We start from the raw sequence: 20,937 nt of genomic DNA, 5'->3' as shown, positions 1-20,937 counted from the left end.
GGTGGAGAAGCGAGATGAGACAGAGAAAATGCTGACATAATCCACAATTGGTATTGCCAATGCAACTTGCAATATTTAGCTTCACTGCATAATTATGATACAAGTACTACTAGGTTGCAGCAGTAATAGAAAAACAACATAGTCAACGCGAAGTGTCCCAGACCATGCCAATACGTGATGGAAGGGCTCAGCCACCACCTATAATTTAGTTTCATCTTTTTGCATGTATTTTATTCAGCAACAATATCAATCGCAAACCTTTTAAATTCAAACACTGGAACTTGATGCATATGCTCGGTCATGAGCTCACCTACTGGATGTGTGGAGAGGGAGGCATGGCCCTTCAACAACGGGAGTACAGTTAGTGGTGAAAGCATTTTGTGAAGTGCTGAAAATATACTTTTCGTGCAGATGATATGCTACGACAGAGATGTCGTACGGAAATAGAACAAGAGTTTTGCAATAGCACATTTTAGAATTTTCTGTTCAAATCTGATGTGATAAAATTGCAACAACTACCTACACTACTCGCATATAAACTTTGCACCACACACAACACACACTGTAGATCGTAAAGATTGGCAACAGTGATAGAGGGCATGACGCGAAAATGTAGCATCTGAGCTTTCTTTCACATTTACATTTTACACAGTGTACAGAAATTCAATGGGCTGACTTCTAATAAGCTCGAAACATCAACTGAGGAAGTAAAATAATTTTATCGTGTCTTGTTTTCTCACATCAGGCCTAAAATAATGCTTTAATAACAGCAATGGTGACAGAGTTTGTCATTAAGCAGATATCCGCGTTTATGCTAATGGTTTAACTACTGTGATGTTTTTGGTTTAATTCAACATGCCCATCAATTTTTGCTTTTTACTGGGCAAGCACAAAGGATGATCTCTCAAAAAGGTGTGTTTTGAACGTATAATTTGTAGTTGTAGCACATCGGAAAATACCTCGATTACCTTGTACCCAGTTACTAATTTCAATTTTTTGATCAGTTTTTATTAGCTGTTACACATCTGTGATCTTTTTAACTGATGAACTTCATTACCACAAATTATTGTATAAACATTGCATTGTACATTTAATTTCCTTCACTTAGATTTTATACAAAGTATTGGAAAGGTTTACGATTTTTCATCATTTAACATTTTCCTTGGTTCTGCATTTTTTAAGTCTGGACTGTGTGAAAATGTAAACTAGGGATTTCACTGTGTTTGAATTTTGTGAGTCAAATGCTCCAAAAACTTGGTAGTGGACAACAAATAACTGGCATATGTCTTGATCTATACAGGCTTTCATAATCATAGACCATATCTTCTTGTTGCATAAACTTTGATAACATTGGTATCAGAGGTGCACCCAACTGCCATATTTTACTGTCAGCAAGCAAATAGTAGAAATACGGTTTCAATAAAATAATAAATCAACCGCACCATTCTCATTACAAATAAGTATGGTGTACCACAGGGCTCAGTACTGGGTCCCATTCTATTTTTGATCCATATAAATGACCTAAGCAAACAAAACAAACACTGTCCCAATAGGTCTTGAAGGGCCAATGGTACTGACCAGCCGGTATGTCATCCTCAGCCCTCAGGCATCACCAGATGTGGATGCAGAGACGCATGTGGTCCGCACACTGCTCTCCTGGCTGTTGTCAGGTTTCACGAGTGGTGGCTGCTACTTCAGCCAAGTAGCTCCTCAATCGGCCTCACAAGGGTTGAAATTGCACCCTGCTGAGACCTGGATGGTGACCCATCCAGGTGCTAACCAAGCCCGACAGTGCTTAACTTTAGTGACTTGATGGGAACCAGTGTTACTACTGTGGCAAGGCTGTTAGCATATAAATGACCTAGCATTAACCCAACACTGACAGCACTATCCAGTTTGCGGATGACAAGCATTTTAGTCAGCATAAATGTTACAGACAACACAAAACGAGACATTAACAAAAGTTGTAAACCGGTTCAGCTACAACAAACATAATGAAAGTATAATAGTAGCACTAAATTTTCATGTCAAGAGAAAATGCAAAGAGGATATAAAAATTCAGATATCAAAGATGCTGCACATCTTTGACAGCATATTTAAGAGACTAAGTACCACATGCTTTTTAATGAGAGTACTTGAAAACTGTTGTCATAAGGACTGTCTGATTGTTTACTGTGCTAATATACATTTTGTTCTGAAGAATGGGATCACTTTCTGGGGTAGCTTGCAATCTTGTCTAAGACTCTTGAAAATGCAAAAAAAGAATAGTGAGAATCATGGTTGGAATAAAAAGGAACAAACCTTGCAGACTATGTTTAAAAGGATGGGGAGTCTTGCTCTTCCATGTATTCACCATTTTGAAAGTGCAATGTTTATTAAGAAATATGCAAAAATAAATCCTAGTGCCCTTCTCAAAAATTAAAATCTTCATCATCGTTGTCATCTTAATCAATATCATGATAAAACAAGGCAAAAAATCTGACTTTTACATGCTCAAAATAATAACCAGTTTATGCTGAAAGGAACATAACACCACAGTAAAATTATTTCCAGAAAGTTGCTAAAACAAAATAACTGATCTAAAAAATTTACAGCAATATTAAAAGAATATCTATTAACAAGTTGCTTCTATAATCTGTTAGAGTTCCTAGAAAATCTTTTAGAACCCAACAGAGTTAATATGAAGTGTACAAACTACAATCTTCTTCACTTACAAAAATATTGTGAAACCATGACTATTTACTTGTATCATGTAAAGACTGACTTTATTAATATTAGTTTATTCATATTTTCAGTTGTAATTTTCTAGTTAACATGGTATAATTATAATCCAGGGTTGAAAAAATTGTATTTATTAATACACAGATAACATCAGGTAAACATGAAGACATACTTGCATTGGTCTGTCCAGTATCTGATGTGCTGTACTGTACATGTACAATTTAATGGACCAAATAAAAAATATCAACAAAATACATGTATATGGTGTCCACCATTTAAAGAATAGCAATTCTCTAAAAATTTACTCTTCTGTCTTTAACTGCACTTTCTATTATTTTAGATAAGACAGGTGTAATAAATACTGGTCAATAATTGTCTGGACCTTCCTTGCTGCATGCTCTGAAAATAGTGATCACTTTACTCCTTTTTTTAAAAAAAAAAAAAAAAAAAAAAAAAAAAGGTAGAGTACAGTTCAGGAATATTCCTTGTTCCATGGTTAAGTTTATGAGAAAAGCCAGAGGCTTCATCACCCACTGCAGGCAGCATTTAATTACTCTACTGGACATACTATCTAACCCATCAGTATTTTTTTTTTTATCTGTATTATTTTTACTAATTCTGGTTCATTTGTTGGGAGAAGGAACATGAGGAGTACTTCGTATTCATTATGTGTCAGAATTTGCCCACTACCTCAAGATAATGTTGAGTTAAAATATTACCGATTACTTTAGAGTTCGTGATTTCCTTTCCATTTTTGTTGATAGTCATATTTCCACTGTTTTTCATGTCTACATTTTCCCTCTCTTTCATTGTGTGTAATCGTATGGTCTTTGTGATGTTATCAGAAGCTATAATTTTGTTTATCTGTAATTGGTTTTGGTTTCTTTTATCAACTTCTTATATCCTGCCCTATAGGCATCACGTTTTGCTTGTGCTGGATTTATGAGAGATTGTACGTAGTTTTTAATGCTTCCCTCTTCCAGTTTACATTTGCTGAGACCCAATTTTTTTACTTCTTTAGGGCCAGCAGTGTAATAAGTGTCAGATAATGACACCAGTTATTAGACAGGTGCCCCAGAATAGCTGCTTATAATAAATAATCTTTATTTTCGACAGACTGTTTTGCCATTTACCATCTTTTTCAAATACTTGCGAATAATACAATTTTGGTGAGACTGTGCATAAAAGTGAATGTCACATATATGAAAGTGACTATATTGTATTCACGTCTAGAATGATGTAATGTCCACATTACGTCATTAGCGAACTGTCTTATAAGTTTTACTGCTTTGATAAGATGATAAATGACAAATATATTGAAATTAATATGTTAATTATGGTTGGCTGATCTACTCTTAAGACATTATGTGTTTAACAGATATTATACAGATGAATAGTGATATTATTTTACTAACTAAATTTTGTCTTGATTATCTTTCGTAGTTGCATATGTTATTTCCAATTTATCCGTTTTCGTGTTCTAAAAGTTCAATAAGGTATTTGAGGTAGTACTTGTGTGTACATTCCGTATGCTTGTTTAACATTTCTTGTGGAAATTCTCTCATGGGTATATAGATTTACAATTCTTCAAGACTGTTCATAGAGACAGGTAGAATAACCAGTTTAGCTTTTTTCTACATTTGAAAAATCAAGCCCAAACTGCAGATATAATTGACAATACACTCCAAATTCTGCACGGAATACCAAAAGGTTTTGCAATGAACATTCTTGAACTGGAAATCTATGTACATACGAGAAAATATCCACACAAAGTATTAAACAAGCATACAGGGTTTAGACACAAGTACTATTTCAAATACTTTTTTTGAACTTGTAGAACTCTAAAATGGATAAACCGAAAGTAATGTAAGCAAATGTAAACAACAACCAAAGAGAACTGTAAAAAAATTTAGTTAATAAAATAATATTGCTGTTCACCTGTATAATATTTGTAAATATATAATGTTGCAAAAAATAAGTGACAGTTATAAGACAGTTCACTGATGACCTGACATGGCATCATTCTAGACACGAGTACAATATAATTACTTTAATATAAATGACATTTACATTTATGCATCTTCTCAACAAAACCGTGTTTCCACCTACTTGATAATTGTGATAAATGCTAAAAGAGTCTGTCGTGAATAAAGATAATAAAGATTAGTTGTTATAAGTAGCTGGTGCATCTTTTGAACAAGCAACTTTCACTTACCATCGGTATTCCTACATACTAATGAACATGCGACATCTAAGTAACAGATTAATGTTTTGGAGAAGCTTTCCCCATTAGGTATATACCGCTCCAATCTTTAGATTGTATTTATGTTTATTGTCGCCATATGTTTGATTGCTTTTTTTGTTGCAATGCTAAAGATTTTTCCTGTCTGATACCTCTATTAATGCCCCATGGTGTTCAGCAATGTCTGTGCTTGACCTGTAATTATTTTCTGTATTGTTGTATATTGGTAATTACATCATCAATTAATGTCTCTTATCTTTACCGCTAGATTTAGACAAATGTTGTATGCGTGTACGATAGAGTATGCATCATTCTAAAATGCTGTTTCCAGATGCAATTACATCAACATTAGAAATGTGATTGAATTTAACTGTCTTACCTCTTCAGCATACTGATACATGCAGAATAATCTCTCTCTCTCTCTCTCTCTCTCTCTCTCTCTCTCTCTCTGTCTGTCTGTCTGTCTGTCTGTCTGTGTGTGTGTGTGTGTGTAGGGGGAGTGTTCCAATAGCTTATTCATTCTGCTACTCTGTATGCAATGATGTATGTTTTCATCACAACCCACCTTTTATTTCATTCGGTCAAAACATTACCTGTGGTAGCGCTTATCCATCTGCTTTAGCTTACAACAGAGGTGTGACATCTTCATCTATGATCATTAGACTTTTTCTCTAAGAGTGGTGTATATAAAATAAAAGAAGCTAGAAGACCACAACAAAATACAACAAGACTGCCAATGACATTTCGCAGTAAGGTGGTATTTATCTGGTGACCAGGACCGAAGACCATCTGCAGTCATGCGCATTCTTCTTAGCTGTTTCCTACACAGTACATTCTAATTCTGTGAGTGCTATTTTAGAGTTGCTAGATCATTAATGTTGCCATTTTATCACTTCAAATAAATAAAAGATATTTCAAATCCAATGTGACTAGAAGAAGGGATTGGTTGGTAGGACATGTTTTGAGGCATCAAGTTATCACAAATTTAGCATTGGAGGGCAGCGTGGAGGGTAAAAATCGTCGAGGGAGACCAAGAGATGAATACACTAAACATTCAGAAGGATGTAGGTTGCAGTAGGTACTGGGAGATGAAGAAGCTTGCACAGGATAGAGTAGCATGGAGAGTTGCATCAAACCAGTCTCTGAACTGAAGACCACAATAACAATCATTGCAACAGAGACTGAAACAACATTACTGTAAATGATTATATTCCACCTGCATGTTCCTTAAACATATTTGTAATTATCTTACTTCAAAACAGTTTTTATCATTATTAATACGATTTTACTGGAATGTCAACTTAATAACAATGTTAAAAAAAGCAATCTCGGGTTTCACAGCACTAGACAGCTTAAGAGTCCACTATGACACACACAGCCCAGTAACAATAGTTGAGGAGTATTAAATTTTCATCCAGTTACACAGGTAAAGCCAAGATGTAGTTGGTATTAAGAGTTAAAGTTCCCTTTAAATATTGTATCATCTAAAAAGGGAAGAAATAGGCTGTTTTCAGCGCAAATACTGTTATTTCACTCATTATCACTGCTGATACTGGTACTATAACCGTCACCATCTTCATCACTCTCAAAACTGTCATTATGTGCTTCACCTACATCACCAGGTTCGGCATTCTCTTCTTCTGCAAGTTCCTCGTCACTCTCGTGATCCTCCATGTTGTAAACTGGCTCCTCCTCTTCAATGGTGCCGTGGACTTCAAGACTGGGCATCTGCTCACTCAGACCATCAACAACTTTAGGGTCACCTCGACACCCTTTGATTATCAGCTTCCTGCGACACGAATGGAAGTACTATTGTTAATGTGACAATGATTCCATCCAACAGAAATATATCTATATGACAAATGTTTGCACAATAATATTGCTGGCAGACTGCAATTACTTATGTGCAGGATCTTATTTACGCTCAAAAAAATAATCTGAAAGAAGGTGCAAAAGAGAGAAAGAGAGTAAACAGGGACAGAAAGAGGGTAAAAGTCTGCAAAAGATGCAAGTGTAATAATGCAAGCTAAATGATAACTTTGTGAGACTACTCTTCTGTACAATGTACGTATTTGGAACACATGACTCCTTGCAAACCATCGAAATTACAGCTTCAGTTGACGGAAAAATATATATAAAAATGGTATTAGCATGGGAAGTGCCATATCAGGTCTTTCTAGCAGATATCTTCATCAATCATTTACAAATAAAGTGTTTTCACCAGCACCTCAATTATGCTAAGAAGATAACATATTATTACAGATATGCAGGTGATACACTCTTGCTTATCAAAGGCAATAGATCCGATATTGATGAAATTCTGAACAAATTAAATTGTCTTCATGAAAAAATCGTCTTCACAATGGAAATTGGCACAATGGGCTCTATCAGTTTTCTGCATCTAACTATAAAGAATGATAATGGCAGGCATGTATTCAGAATCTTCAGAAAAGCAACATATAGAGATGTTATTCTAGACCAATTCTAATCACCACTATTCACATAAGAAAGCCTTTCTCCATTTTGCCTTTAACAGAATTTTTAAACTACCTTTGTCAAACTCAGACTACGAGTCGGAACTTAAAATAATACAGTATACTGCTGGAAAAAATAATCATCCCAATGAACATGTACAACAAAATTGCAAAGAGCAAAAGAGCAAAAAAAGAATCCTGAAAATAATGTAGGGCAAGCTAAGAAATATCACTATGCTGTATTATGGGACTATTGGCATGAGAACAGCTTCACTTTTTAAGAAACAAAATATAGTGGTTTCCTTTACAACAGAAACCTCTTAGTCAATAACATCCACATATTCAACTATTTGCAGGAATCGGGAGTCTATATAAGTTCTCGTGCTGAATATAATGCTATTGATATAGGACTAACAGGAAGAAAGCTAGAGGTGAGGTATTGTGAGTATGTGGCTTTAAACAGAAAAGGTACAGTGGAGGGATCTAATTTTGTGGCACATTTGGCATGCTCTCCCAGATTTAACATCACAGCTTAAATTGTTGCATACAGGGTTTAAGGGCAGATATCTAGAACCCCTCAGACATGGCGATATTCTGCAGTCAAAAACTGCCTGACAGTGTCCTCTCGGAGTTCTTCATGGGCTGTCTGGCTCCTGAAGTTTAAAAATTAGAAGTCCATCAGTCTCCCAGGAAAATATTAACGCATCTTTGGGTGAGTACTTATACAGTGCCACTATAGTTGCTCACAATATGAGAAGTTTACCGTACGGATTATCTGTACACCTTTGTTTTGCTAACTTGATACACACTATTTCTAATGATCAGTAACATCAGTGTAGGTTACAATATTTTTCATAATTTACATTTGTTAGTATAAACAGTTAATATTAACATCACAAAAAGCAAACTGTATCAATACATCTATTGGTCAGCATCTGCAAGTAAATATTTTTGAAACAGTTCGTCCATAATGCAAATATTGGTTTACTGAAAGAATAAAAGTTCTTGCATCTATAATTTTTTCACACTAGCTTGTAAATAATTTATAAAATGAAATTGAAATAGATTTATTTGGATTTGACACACCAGAGGGCATAGTTGTATGATCTTGTTTTGGCTTTCAGTTCCAGATGGACAAAATATTTTAATAAGAAAGATATGTATTTTTTTAATATCTGCTACAGTGTTACTAATATCATGGTTTCGTTGACACATATTTCTAGAAAAGACAGGTCTATTGGTACACAAGCAATTTGAAATTGTTTGTGTTTGTGTAATTTTGCACTATGTTTTTTTACAAGATACAATATTTTTAATTCTATAATTCTGTATTTTGATTAATATAAATCTCTGTACAACCTATTTTCTTCAGACGTACTAACAAATACTGTGTACTATAAATATATTCAATACAGAGGACACTGATGGTGTCCATACAAACATGGAGCTTAGCTGCATAAGTTTTTGTAAGCAGCTGGCTTAATTAGAATCTTTTCACTATTAACACCTATGTTTGAAGTTATATTTGGTGCATTATTATACAAGTCCATTGGATTTAGTCTTAGTATGCATGTTCCCTTGTGAAACTCAAATGTTTTCTTTTGCAGATTGATGGATGTTTGCGCATTGATTGTCTACGTTTGACTGTGTGATTTATTTCATTTTAGCACTGAAGATGAGCAGTCCGATTGAAAACAATATGCAATAATAAAAAAATAGTTTAAAATTTATACAACCAATACCGGAGTTTCCCTGGTTTGCAGTACTTGTGTGGTTGTGGTGCACAAATTTCCTAATGTAATCCAATCTCAACAAATGACACCTGTTCCCTGGGCTTCAAGGTCATACTTTAATCATTCCAATGACTAGCAGAGACAGATGAGAATATCAGCCTTGCTCACAAAGTTTCAATGAAGCTCACAATTTGCAGCATTGTCCCCAGAGCTGACTGTGGACTCCTGGTTCTGAGTCGAGTAGAAGGCTTGAATCACATTCTCTGTGACAAGTTAGGCTGCGAGTTCCTAGACTTGCGCTCTAGGGTCTCCTTAAATGGATCAGGTGTGCACTACACATCAGAGGCTGCTAACCAGGTAGCTGACTGTGTGTGGGGTGCAACAAAAGAGCTTTTTAGATTAGGCAACTCTACATCCAATCCAGATTATAATAGCTGTAGGAAACTCAGAAGTATCAGTGCAAGATCAAAAGAAATGCCTGCCACAGTGAGAGTATTAAAATTCTTGTGGTTATCTGCCAAAGTATTTGCAATCAAGTGCCAGTTTGAAGCACTCCTAAAAAGCACTAAAGCTCATATAATACTATGCACAGAAAGCTAGTTAAAACCTGAAGTTGACAGTAGTGAGATCTTTGGAGAAAATTTAAGAGTATACTGAAAGGACAGCAACATGAGTAATGGAAGTGGAGTATTTGTCAAAGTAGACAAGAAAGTCAAATCCACTGAGACAGAAACTGAAGCTGCATGTGAGGTGGCTTGGGCAGGACTCAGTGTCAAGGGTAGGCATAAAATTATAATAGGGTCCTATCAAGCACCAGACTCACCTCATGATGTAACCAGAAGCTTTAAAGAAAACCTCAGTTCATTTGTGCATAAGTTTGCTAATTGTACTATAATCATTGGAGGAAACTTTAATCATCAAACAATCAATTGGGACAGGTATAGTTTTGTTAGAGGTGGGTGTGAGAAGACATCCAGTGAAACATTACTAAATGCTGCACACTACCTACAACAGGTAGTTCAGAATTCCGATCACGACAGATATATTTAGATCTAATGGTAGCAAACAGACCTGACCTCTTTGAGGAAGTCCACATCGAAACTGGTTTCAGTGATCGTACGGCAGTTATGTCAACTATGATTACCCAAGTACAAAGGGCAATTTTAAACAAGAGAGAAAAAAAGGAGTAATGTCACACCTCAATGAGAAACTTGAAGCTTTTAGCATGGGACAAGAGCACATAGAGGAACTAGGGTCCAATTTTTTAAAAAAATAATAAACCTTGCACAGGATAGATATGTACACAGCAAAACGCTTCATGGTGGGGGAGAGACCCCCCCCCCCTGCTACACAGTCACAGTAAAGAAACTTATAAAGAAACAAAGGCTACAGAAGAAAACGTGCAAAAAAAATAAGTTTAGGGGTATAGACAGAGAGATGCTGAATGAAACAAGTTTGATAGTCAAGAGAGTAATGCATGAAGCCTTCAGTGACTACTGTAGCAGAATATTGTCAAAATGATGTTTCACAAAATAAGAAATTCTGGGTGTTTAAGTTAGTGGCATCAAAGTTAGCGTGGAGTCACTCATGGGCAAGACAGCAACTGAAATAGAGGGTTGCAAAGCAAAAGCAGAAGTGTTTAATTCTGTTTTCAAATGTTCCTTTACAGGAGTATTGCCCCAATTTAATTCGCATACCACTAAGAAGATGAGGGAAATAGATGTTTGTCACTGACACTAACAGCTGAAATTGTTAAAACTGAACAAAGCTCCAGGGCCCCAATGGAATCCCTATCAGACTCTACACCAAAACTGTGGCTGAATTAGCCCCTCTGTTAACTAGAATCTCTTACATCCCTCAAACAATAAACCATGTCCAGTAGCTGGAGGAAAACAAAGGTCCCACCTGAATGAGATTTTCACTCTGCAGTGGAGTGTGCGCCGATATGAAACTTCGTGACAGATTAAAACTGTGCACCAGACCGAGACTCTAACTCGGGACCTTTGCCTTTCGCGGGCAAGTGCTCTGCCAACTGAGCTACCCAAGTACAACTCACGACCCGTCCCCACAGCTTCAATTCTGCCAGTACCTCGTCTCCTACCTTGCAAACTTAACAGAAGCTCTTCTGCGAACCTCGCAGAAGAGCTTCCGTGAAGTAAGGCATAAGTCAGAACACAGGTCAGGTTCAGGGATGCCCATCTCCAGAAGCAGTTTCCACGTAGCCTGTTTGGCCAGCCTGTCGGCAAGTTCGTTGCCTGGGATTCAGACATGTTCTGGGGTCCACACAAACACCACTGAATAACGGGACCATTCCAGGGCATAGATGGACTCTAGAGTTACGGTAGACATGCAGAATGTTCCCTGCCATGTTGATTTGCAGTGTGTTACCTAGTCCTACTTAGTTTCACGTGAGCTCCAGAGGCCCACTGCACAGCTTCCATGGAGACGAGGCGCACGCCAGAGCTTAAGTCAAGTCTTGATGTTGACGTAATACTTATGTACCGCATTTTTAAAAAGTTTAAAATGCGTATTCAGGCTGTTTTAGTTTTATTTCTAGTCCATGCCCAAGACAAATTATAGATTCAGGTATATCTTTGGAAGAAGGCTAAATTATTTGGGATGAAACCCAGATAAAGGTTGGTTTCATTACCGCAATCGAGACTGATAGTTTCTCATATATTAAATATGGAGATAATGGAAAGATCATGAGGAGGACAAAAAGTCCCCGGAAATCCAAGAAGAGATGGCACAAATAATGATGGTCCATTAACATAGAACAGTTGTTACACCAAGTCCCATAAAAAGGAAGAAGAAGAAGAAGAAGAAGAAGAAGAAGAAGACGAAGACAATGATACGGAACTGAGCAGCAGTTGCCAGCACTGAAATTGCAAAGGCAAGACGACAATCAAAGGGGCTTGTACAGAGGCTAGCCTTACCACACAATGGCAAACTGGATCAAAGAGACATTGCTGCTGAAACAAACATCTGGCATCTATAGTTCAGTTCGTACAAAATCAGTGCCGTAAAGGAGTTTAGGACAGTGAAACAATTTGCATTTCAGGACATGTGGGAAAATTAAGCTTCCTCATACAACATGTTGTAAGCTGACATATAGGATAACAGCATTTATTTTAAGGGGGGATGTAATGGATTTTGGTCCAAAAAATCAATTTTTCAAAGATGTTATTTTCTTGATCTACACAGTTTAATCTATGATGTGTGTGAATTTTATCATGATAGCAGCTTTAGAAATGCCTTTAAATTGTTACACTGACTAGCTCTGCACTGGCAGCCAATCCCACCTTTTCCAACATTTGGGAAACTGCTTGCTTCAGCAGAATTTTTGTCAGTGTAAAGGCTATTTTCTTTCTATGTCTCTGGCTGACATCTTTATCTTTGCCTGAAACCTTTCTTGCATGCGGTTTATTTATTTTTTGACAATATTAACACATTAGTAGGTGGAAGGTTGAATTCAGAAACCTTTACCTGGAAGTCAAGATTTATGCATAATGTGTGGTGGAAAAACAGTGTTTAGGAAATGGAGGGTTTCATGGAAATCAGTTTAACAACAAAAAAAGAGGAAGCCGCTCAAAATGAAGAGCATAAGCTCTCAGCCGCAACACTGAAACTTGGGGCAGGAGAATTGTACAGGTGCATGAATGATGTTGATATGGATTCCACTGGATTCAGTCACTAATTTAGAGCTTCTCTGACAAGCTATAAAGTTGTCATGTTCATCTGTTAGGTGTAAAAATATGGAATGCTTGATTGTTGTTGAAGAAAGATGAGTGGGAATAGCTTGTGATTTTAAATTAATTTGTGTGACGATGAAAAAATTTTCATTTTCCTCCTCTAAAAAAAACTGACACTTACCTATGAAAGCAATTTTAGGTTAGCATCTGCTATGAGATGCCTTGGACAGGGCAGGGAAGGAGGTGATTTATTGTGTTTTCTGAACATACCTCTACCTCGTACAAGGTTTGAAAAAATAATAAATTTCTGATACTGTATGCGATACTGCCAAAGTTTCTATGAAGCAAGCAGTGGATAAATTGGTAGAAATAGACCAAAAAGAAATAGATCCTGGGGTAGATATTCATGACAATGAATCTCCTACAAATGTTACTGACCTGTGTGTGTGTGTGTGTGTGTGTGTGTGTGTGTGTGTGTGTGTGTGTGTGTGTGTGTGTCTATAGATGGGACCTGGATGAAAGGGGGTCACACATCTCTGTATGGAGTTGCATCTGTTATTAGTACTGACACAGGTACAGTTTTAGATGTAGAAATTATGTCTAAATACTGCCACCAGCGTGCAACAAGGAAAATGTCCAACAATGAAGACAATGAGAAACTGTGGCAAGAACAGCAGGCAGTAGCATTCTCTAAAAATTATAGTGGCTCAAATGGGGGCATGGAGGCTGCTGCAGTTGTGAGGGTGTTCTCCAGATCTGAGGACCATTATGGTGTTAGATATACTAAACACCTCGGTGATGGGGATTCCTCTTCATTCAAAGCTGTAATAGATAAAAATCTGTACAATATAACAATAGAAAAGTTGGAATGTGTTGGCCACTGCTGAAAGAGAAGAAAGGTGAAGTGCTTGAGGCTGGAAAACTGCTAGGAGGAAAGGGCAGGCTTACTCTGAAAGAAATTTATTCTCTTTAGTTATTTTTTGGAAAACTAACTAGAAAAAAATTAGAGGCAATGAGGCATACTGTGTGGGAAATTTTTTTTCCACAAACTTTCCACTGACCAAACACCAATGCACAATCTGTGTCCGAAAGACGATTGGTGTAAGTTCAACAACAGAAATGATATGTATTCTCATAAAAATTCATTGCCAGAACCTGTTATGAATGCAATTAAGCCCACATTCAGGTTTCTTGCAAACCCTGATTTATTGAGGAAGTGTCTTCACAGAATGACACAAAATGCAAATGAAAGCCTCAATAATTTAATTTGGATTAGATGATAAAAAAGGACATTCTGTGTTCTTGAAGTACTCAAAATAGGTGTCTACGGTGCAGTTTTATGTTACAATAATGGAAATAATAGCAGAACTGAAGTGCTGAAGAGAGTTGGTATAGGTCCTGGTGTGTTTACAACAAAAGCATTTTACACCATTGATGAGAGCAGGGTCAAGAAAGCCAACAGATCAGTGTCTTACCTGCAAATACAGGCGAGGCAGAGTCAAAGAGGAGAGAAGAGAAGAGAAACCTGGAGGATGAGGAGTATCAGTAAGGACGATTTTAAAATTGAGCTAAGCTTATTACATGTAGAAGTATAAGAAGAAAATCTTTGAACCTCATTTTCTCTGTTTTACATTTTTTATGTTATTACAAGCCTTTTCTCAAAAAGTATATGTGCCAATGCTATCAAATTTTCAGGAACTGTTCACAACATGTTGCTGTCTCCCTGGAACTAAAAAATATGAGATCCTGCTATCACATTCTTATTTTTAGATGACTGTATGTAGGGGAAAAAAAGAATTTTGGATGTGCAAAATTAAAATCTCTGTTAATGATATAATTTGTACCATAAATTAATAACTGTAGCTCAATGGTCTTATAACCTTCTCAGGACACTACAATAAAATTTTCAGATTAATTGCATGATTAGAATTTGAGTTATGTCTTTTTATAAAAAGACAATAAAAAAATTCAAATTTCTGCAAAATATTAATCCTGCATATTTTATAATATATTTTCCGTTAAAACACAGCTTTTTTTGCTTTACACAATCAAATTTTTATGTTTGTACATTAATAAATATGGCTTTAATGATTTTTTAAATAAATGTTTACATTTTCCATTACATCCCCCTTAAGAGAGGAACCAAAAAACAGTACTGCATACCTCAAGGCATTCATTCTCCAAACAGAGCTCCTATCTGAATGGAGCATGATGTGATAGCAAAAAGGCACCTTCTGTGTTTTAGCGAGGGGAAAACTGAAAGCAACGAAAGAGAACCCAAGGAGACTTCTGTACAGCTGCTTGAAGTTAATGCTCAGCTAAAGTCACAGGAGCTGAAACAAATGCAAAAGTTCTCAACACAGAGAACAGGTGCACCCACCACACTCACTGATTGCACAATTACATTGATGGCCATAAGGAATACTGTAACACTTAACAGCAATCCCTGAATGATGCTATTCTTCCATATATGAGACAGAAAGTGCCTCTGAAATCCTAGCGGCGGAGTATGGTCAAGATATGGTGATTCCAGGTGATACTGCAGCTTTATGCATGTGGAAAAAAGACATCAGTAAGGTGCATGTAGCTGTAGTGGAAAATTAAGAAAGACAGGATTATACCCTATCCTTGATGTTATTCAATGTGTATGTAGAGCAAGCTGTGAAGGAAATCAAGACACATTTGGAAAGGGGAATTAAAGTCCCGGTAGAAGAAATAAAAATTTTGCAAATTGCTGTTGACACCACAGTAGCTCTGTCAGAGACAGCAAAAGACTGGGAAGAACAGTTGAACAGACTTGACACCACCTTGAGAAGAGGTTATAAGATGAACATCAACAAAAAATAAAACAAAGATAATGGAACACAGTTTAATTAAATCAGGCGATCTTGGGAGTATAATACCAGGAAATGAGATACTAAAAGTATCAAACAAGTTTTGCTATTTGGGCAGCAAAATAGCAGACAGTGACAGAGAGGATATAAAATGCACTTCTGCAAACAGAAATTTGAGCACTGAGTACAAATATAACAGGCAGGAAATCTTTTCTGAAGGAATTTGTCTTCAGTGTAGCCTTGCACATAAGGGAAACATGGACAGTAAACAGTTCAGAGAAGAAAATAACAAACTTTTGGAGTGTAGTTCTGCCAAAGAATGCTGAAGATTAGATCATATACCTAAAGAAGAGGAATGGTATTAAACTGGTGGGAAAAAAGGAAGTTATGGTAGAGGTCAACTTAAAAAAGATATTGGTCGAGAGATCACATCCTGAGCTTTTCAGGAGTTATCAGTTAGGTTATAGAGGGAAGTCTAAGACATAAAAACGGTACAGAGAGACCAAGGTTCGAATAGGTGGTTGGTAAAAGCATGCCGGGCTGCCAATTCCAACAGGACAAGGTGATCAGTTGTTGACTGACTATTCAGGAAGTCACAGTGATAGGTGGACAAAAATTTTCATGATTCTTGATCCACAATTCTCTACAGTAATTTGCAAAGCAGATTAGTGAGACTGATTGGTCTACAGTGGTTAACAGAAGATGGAATTTTTGCCTGGCTTACAAACTGGGACTGCTGCATTTTTTCCTCGATTTTAAGAAAACTGTTTGTGAAAGAATGCGATATTTCCATATCTTACAGAGTGATATCGTGGTTAAATAAAGTACTGAATTCCTTTTTGTTATTTGCAAATTAAGTAAAGCACTGCAGAAAATTTTAAAGACTTTGTGGTGGTAAAACCGCATTGTGTAAACTTCGTGTCTGGTTAATTTTATTTAAAAGTGAGAGAAGAATGGTATTTCATTTCATTCTTGTGTTATTAGTTTTTATATTTGCCAGACGGTCACGTGCAGCAAGAAAAATTTGTACCTGCACATCGAGAATCATGTGGTCCAAACAATTGTCATATTTCGTGATTGTTTCAAGATAATGAAATGAGGATTTTTGCAAATTTATGGACTGATAACTGAGGTTTACAGTAATGTGATGAATGATGCATCAGTTCAGAACTGGTGTATTATGTTTAATGGCAGACGGAAGAATTCTTGACGAAAGTCGCTTGTACCAGCCCTCAACGGTGACTGACGGACTCAAAGCAAAATCGAAACAAAGAAAATGCAAGAAGACAGGCATTTCAAAATTAGTGGACTGCACTCATTCTTTCCAGATATTTCCTCAACGGTGACTGACGGACTCAAAGCAAAATCGAAACAAAGAAAATGCAAGAAGACAGGCATTTCAAAATTAGTGGACTGCACTCATTCTTTCCAGATATTTCAAGAACTGTGTTGTAAGAGATTGTTAGTACAGATCTGGGCTATAAAAAGAAGTGCATGCCAGGTAGGTCCCTCGAATTTTGTCAAACACAAAATCTGGTATCGCAGCCTAGCAGTTTTGAAAGCTCACCAGAAGACGTGGATTTTTGTGACAGGAACTGTGCAGCACTTCCATGAGTGTTGGTGTTGCTGCTGCAGCACAGGCCACTACAGCGCGCCCATCTTGCTGGCTGATAAGTGCTTTCGGCTGCTGTTTAAAGCTGGCAGTGCAGAGGCTCTGTCCTGTTGTGATTGCACTTCTCCCTTGTATTGTTCTCATAACCCAATGATTGTTTAATATTTGCTACACCCTAGGTTGTCAGTTTGGATTACACATTAGGACTTACTACTCTGCAGTGATGTCTCCGTTGTCTGTTGTCTTGTGTTGTTTACCTCCTGTTCACACTCAGTGACTTGCTGTTGATGGCTGTTAGCCTGTGTCTACAGGTTCCTGAGTAGTTCTCTGTCCTGTCACAATCATCGAGTCACTATATTTATATTTTTGTTGCTCAGCCATCGCCTTGTATGCAGCTATGAAGGACTTTCTTTCTTCTTTGGGTAGTTATTGCTTTAAGCAAATATAATACAGCTATGATAATTTCTCTTGGAGAATATATGAAGAACTCCTGTGTGTGTGTGTGTGTGTGTGTGTGTGTGTGTGTGTGTGTGCGCGCACACACGCATGCACGCACACACATTGTCCATAAACATATACAATATCAACTGGATAACATCAAACTTCTCACAGATCATAATATTCAACACAAAACATACACATATAAGTGTATTCAAAGAAAAAAATAAATCTGAATGACATTTTATTAACCTCATCAGAGAGAGAGAGAGAGAGAGAGAGAGAAGCGCCAAAGAAGCTAAGAAATTGGTACATATGCATATTCAAATACAGAGATATGTAAACAGGCAGAATAACAGCGCTGTAGTTGGTAATGCCTATATAAGATGACAAGGGTTTGGCACAGTTGTTAGATCGATTACTGCTGCTACGATGGCAGGTTATCAAGGTGTGAGCAAGTTTGAATGTGGTGTTATAGTCGGTGCACAAGCGATGGGACATGGCATCTCCAAAGTAGTGATGAAGTAGGGATTTCCTGTACGACCATTTCACGAGTGTACCAGGAATCCAGTAAAATATCAGATCTCCGACATCACTGCCGGCAGTAAATAATCCTGCAAGAATGGGACCAACTACGACTGAAGAGAACTGTTCAACATGACAGAAGTGCAACCCTTCTGCAAATTGCTACAGATATCAATGCTGGGCCATCAACAAGTGTCAACGTGCAAACCATTCAATGAAACATCATCGATATGGGCTTTCGGAGCCTAAGGCCCACTCGTGTACCCTTGATGACTGCACGACACAAAGTCTTATGCCTTGCCTGGGCCTGCCATCACCGACAATGGACTGCTGATGACTGGAAACATGTTGCCTGGTCAGACGAGTATCATTTCAAATTGTGTCAAGGGGATGGACGTGTACAGGTATGGAGACAACCTCATGAATCCATGGACACACTGTGTCAGCAGTTGGAGTAATATGGGACCCCCGATATGTCTAGATAAGATTTTGGCATGTGACACATACGTAAGAACCTTGTCTTACCACCTGCATCCATTCATGTCAATTGTGCATTCCGAGGGACTTGGGCAATTCCAGCAGAACCGTGCAACACCTCACATGTCCAGAATTGCTACAGAGTGGCTCCAGGAGCACTCTTCTGAGTTTAAATACTTCTGCTGGTTATCAAACACACCATAAATGAACATTATTGCGCATATCTGGGATGCCTTGTAGCATGCTGTTCAGAAGAGATCTCCATCCTCTTGTACTCTTAACAGATTTATGGACAGCCCTGCAGGATTCATGGTATCAGTTCCCTGCAGCACTACTTCAGACATCAGTCGAGTCCATGCTACATCATGCTGCGGCACTTCTGCATTCTCGCAGAGGCCTTTACACTATATCAGGCAGGTGTACCAGCTTCTTTGGCTCTTCCGTGTGTGTGTGTGTGTGTGTGTGTGTGTGTGTGTGTGTGTGTTTCCTGAGGACTTTGTGCTTCTTCAAAGTAGTCCAACGATGCTAAGTGTTTCTACTTGTTTTACAGTTTTCATTCACGAGCATCATTCATTGACAATGCAGTAAGTAACATGACACAGTCAGCATCCACATCTGTAGGTGGGTAATCTGAATGTCTGATTGCAATGTGGAGGATTGAAATTCGAGTCCCACCAGTGCCAGGTATTTTTCCATGTTGGGAGTTTTGTATCTGACAGTGATTCAGATGCCCTACCTAGCAAAGACATGGACATGTCAGAGGCACTACGGGTTCAAGCGGGTGGCTGCAGGCCACCGTTGTAAGGGCACCCACTGCCGAGGTATGTGCGTTACATGGCGCCACCCAGTGTCGAGTGTCTGCTGCCGAGTTGTGGTCTGGGCTTATGGTGCATCTCACTCCTTGCTGTACTTCGTAGCTGTTCATATCGTGCCACTGCACAGCCATGTTGTTTGTTGTTTCCTGTCTCCAGTGGTTACCGATTTGGAACTGTTGTATTGCTGTGCAACTTCGCTACATCCTGCACTTGTTAGTGCTTTGTTCAACTCGTGAGCTCAGTCTCTTGCGGACTTGTAGGAATGTGTCTTCATTCCACTGTGGTTTGCTATATCCACCGGAGGCCACAACATTGGGATCACAAATTTACTTCAAACTATGTACATCTTTACTAGGTTATTAAAACAACATAATGTACAAGTAGTATGGTGCACTACTCTGGCAATTCCAAGAAAATTGCAAGAAATGTTTTATGCATCTATTATATGGCACACACATCTGTGATTAGGTGCCAGGCGTTAGAGTTCGTGGTGGTCAAGTGGTTAGCGTTCAAGCATCGTAAGATGATTGTGCATGAGGCGACACTTCAGCTACCACTCAAATTGATTTTTAATCTGAATTATTGGAAGAAAGAGAAAATTTTCCAAATGTCAACAAGGTGTGGCTTTCTTTAAAAACTCTGAACATACCCCATAAATGCTGGATAACGGCATTCATTCACTGTAGTTGATGCCATTTCAATTTATGTTTCCCATGTCCATATGACAAATACCATCCTGCAGCATGTGATGTTGAAAGCACATCCGACGAGTAATTGTACATTACTCTTGTGGTCTAGCACATTGTGACTTACTACCTTACCGATTGTAAATAATGTCATTCATATCATTATTTATAGAGGTTTGACTTTGGATTTCCATGCCTGTTCCTTGACCTTCAAAATTTAATTAAAAATAATAAATAGTCAAATAATAAATGAAATTCACTACAACTTCATGAAAATGCACGTAGTTTTTCTTTCCACCATATTACCTCTCATATGTCATATAAGTTAAATAATGTGACCAGTGATGACACAAATATAGATTAAAAAGTATTAGCAAGATTTGGACTGTCACCTTGTCCACGGCTCTCTTTCCGAGCAGCACAAATGCTAACCACCTGACCACAATTACTTCTTTCAGCCAGTCCCTCCGCAAAGAAATATCAGTTACATAACAGACGTGTAAAACTTCTCTTGCAGTTTTCTCAAAATGTCAGAGTAATGCACATTACTACTTGCACATTATGTTGTTTTAATGGCCTAAAGATGCACAAAGTTTGACGTAAATCCATGATCCAAATGCCGTGGCCTTCCCTTGTTAGTAAAATGTTGCTTCGGAGGGTTTGAGCCCATGATTACAATCCTCTCCAC

The 20,937-nt window shown here is 37.6% G+C and overlaps 1 protein-coding gene across 2 annotated transcripts in view; it reads right to left on the bottom strand.

The window, feature by feature from the left end:
* Nucleotides 1–6,155: 6,155 nt before the first annotated feature.
* The window catches only part of LOC124552506, a 91,987-nt gene continuing 77,205 nt past the window's right edge, over nt 6,156–20,937 (bottom strand). For both annotated transcript variants that reach the window (XM_047126792.1, XM_047126793.1), the window contains one exon: nt 6,156–6,752. In XM_047126792.1, coding sequence (XP_046982748.1) covers nt 6,494–6,752 — 259 coding nt within the window. In that variant the 3' untranslated portion in view covers nt 6,156–6,493. The remainder of the gene's footprint in view (nt 6,753–20,937) is intronic.

Source organism: Schistocerca americana, chromosome 10, assembly GCF_021461395.2.
Source record: "Schistocerca americana isolate TAMUIC-IGC-003095 chromosome 10, iqSchAmer2.1, whole genome shotgun sequence".
Lineage (NCBI taxonomy): Eukaryota > Metazoa > Arthropoda > Insecta > Orthoptera > Acrididae > Schistocerca > Schistocerca americana.
This window is presented reverse-complemented; position numbering and strand designations above follow the sequence as displayed.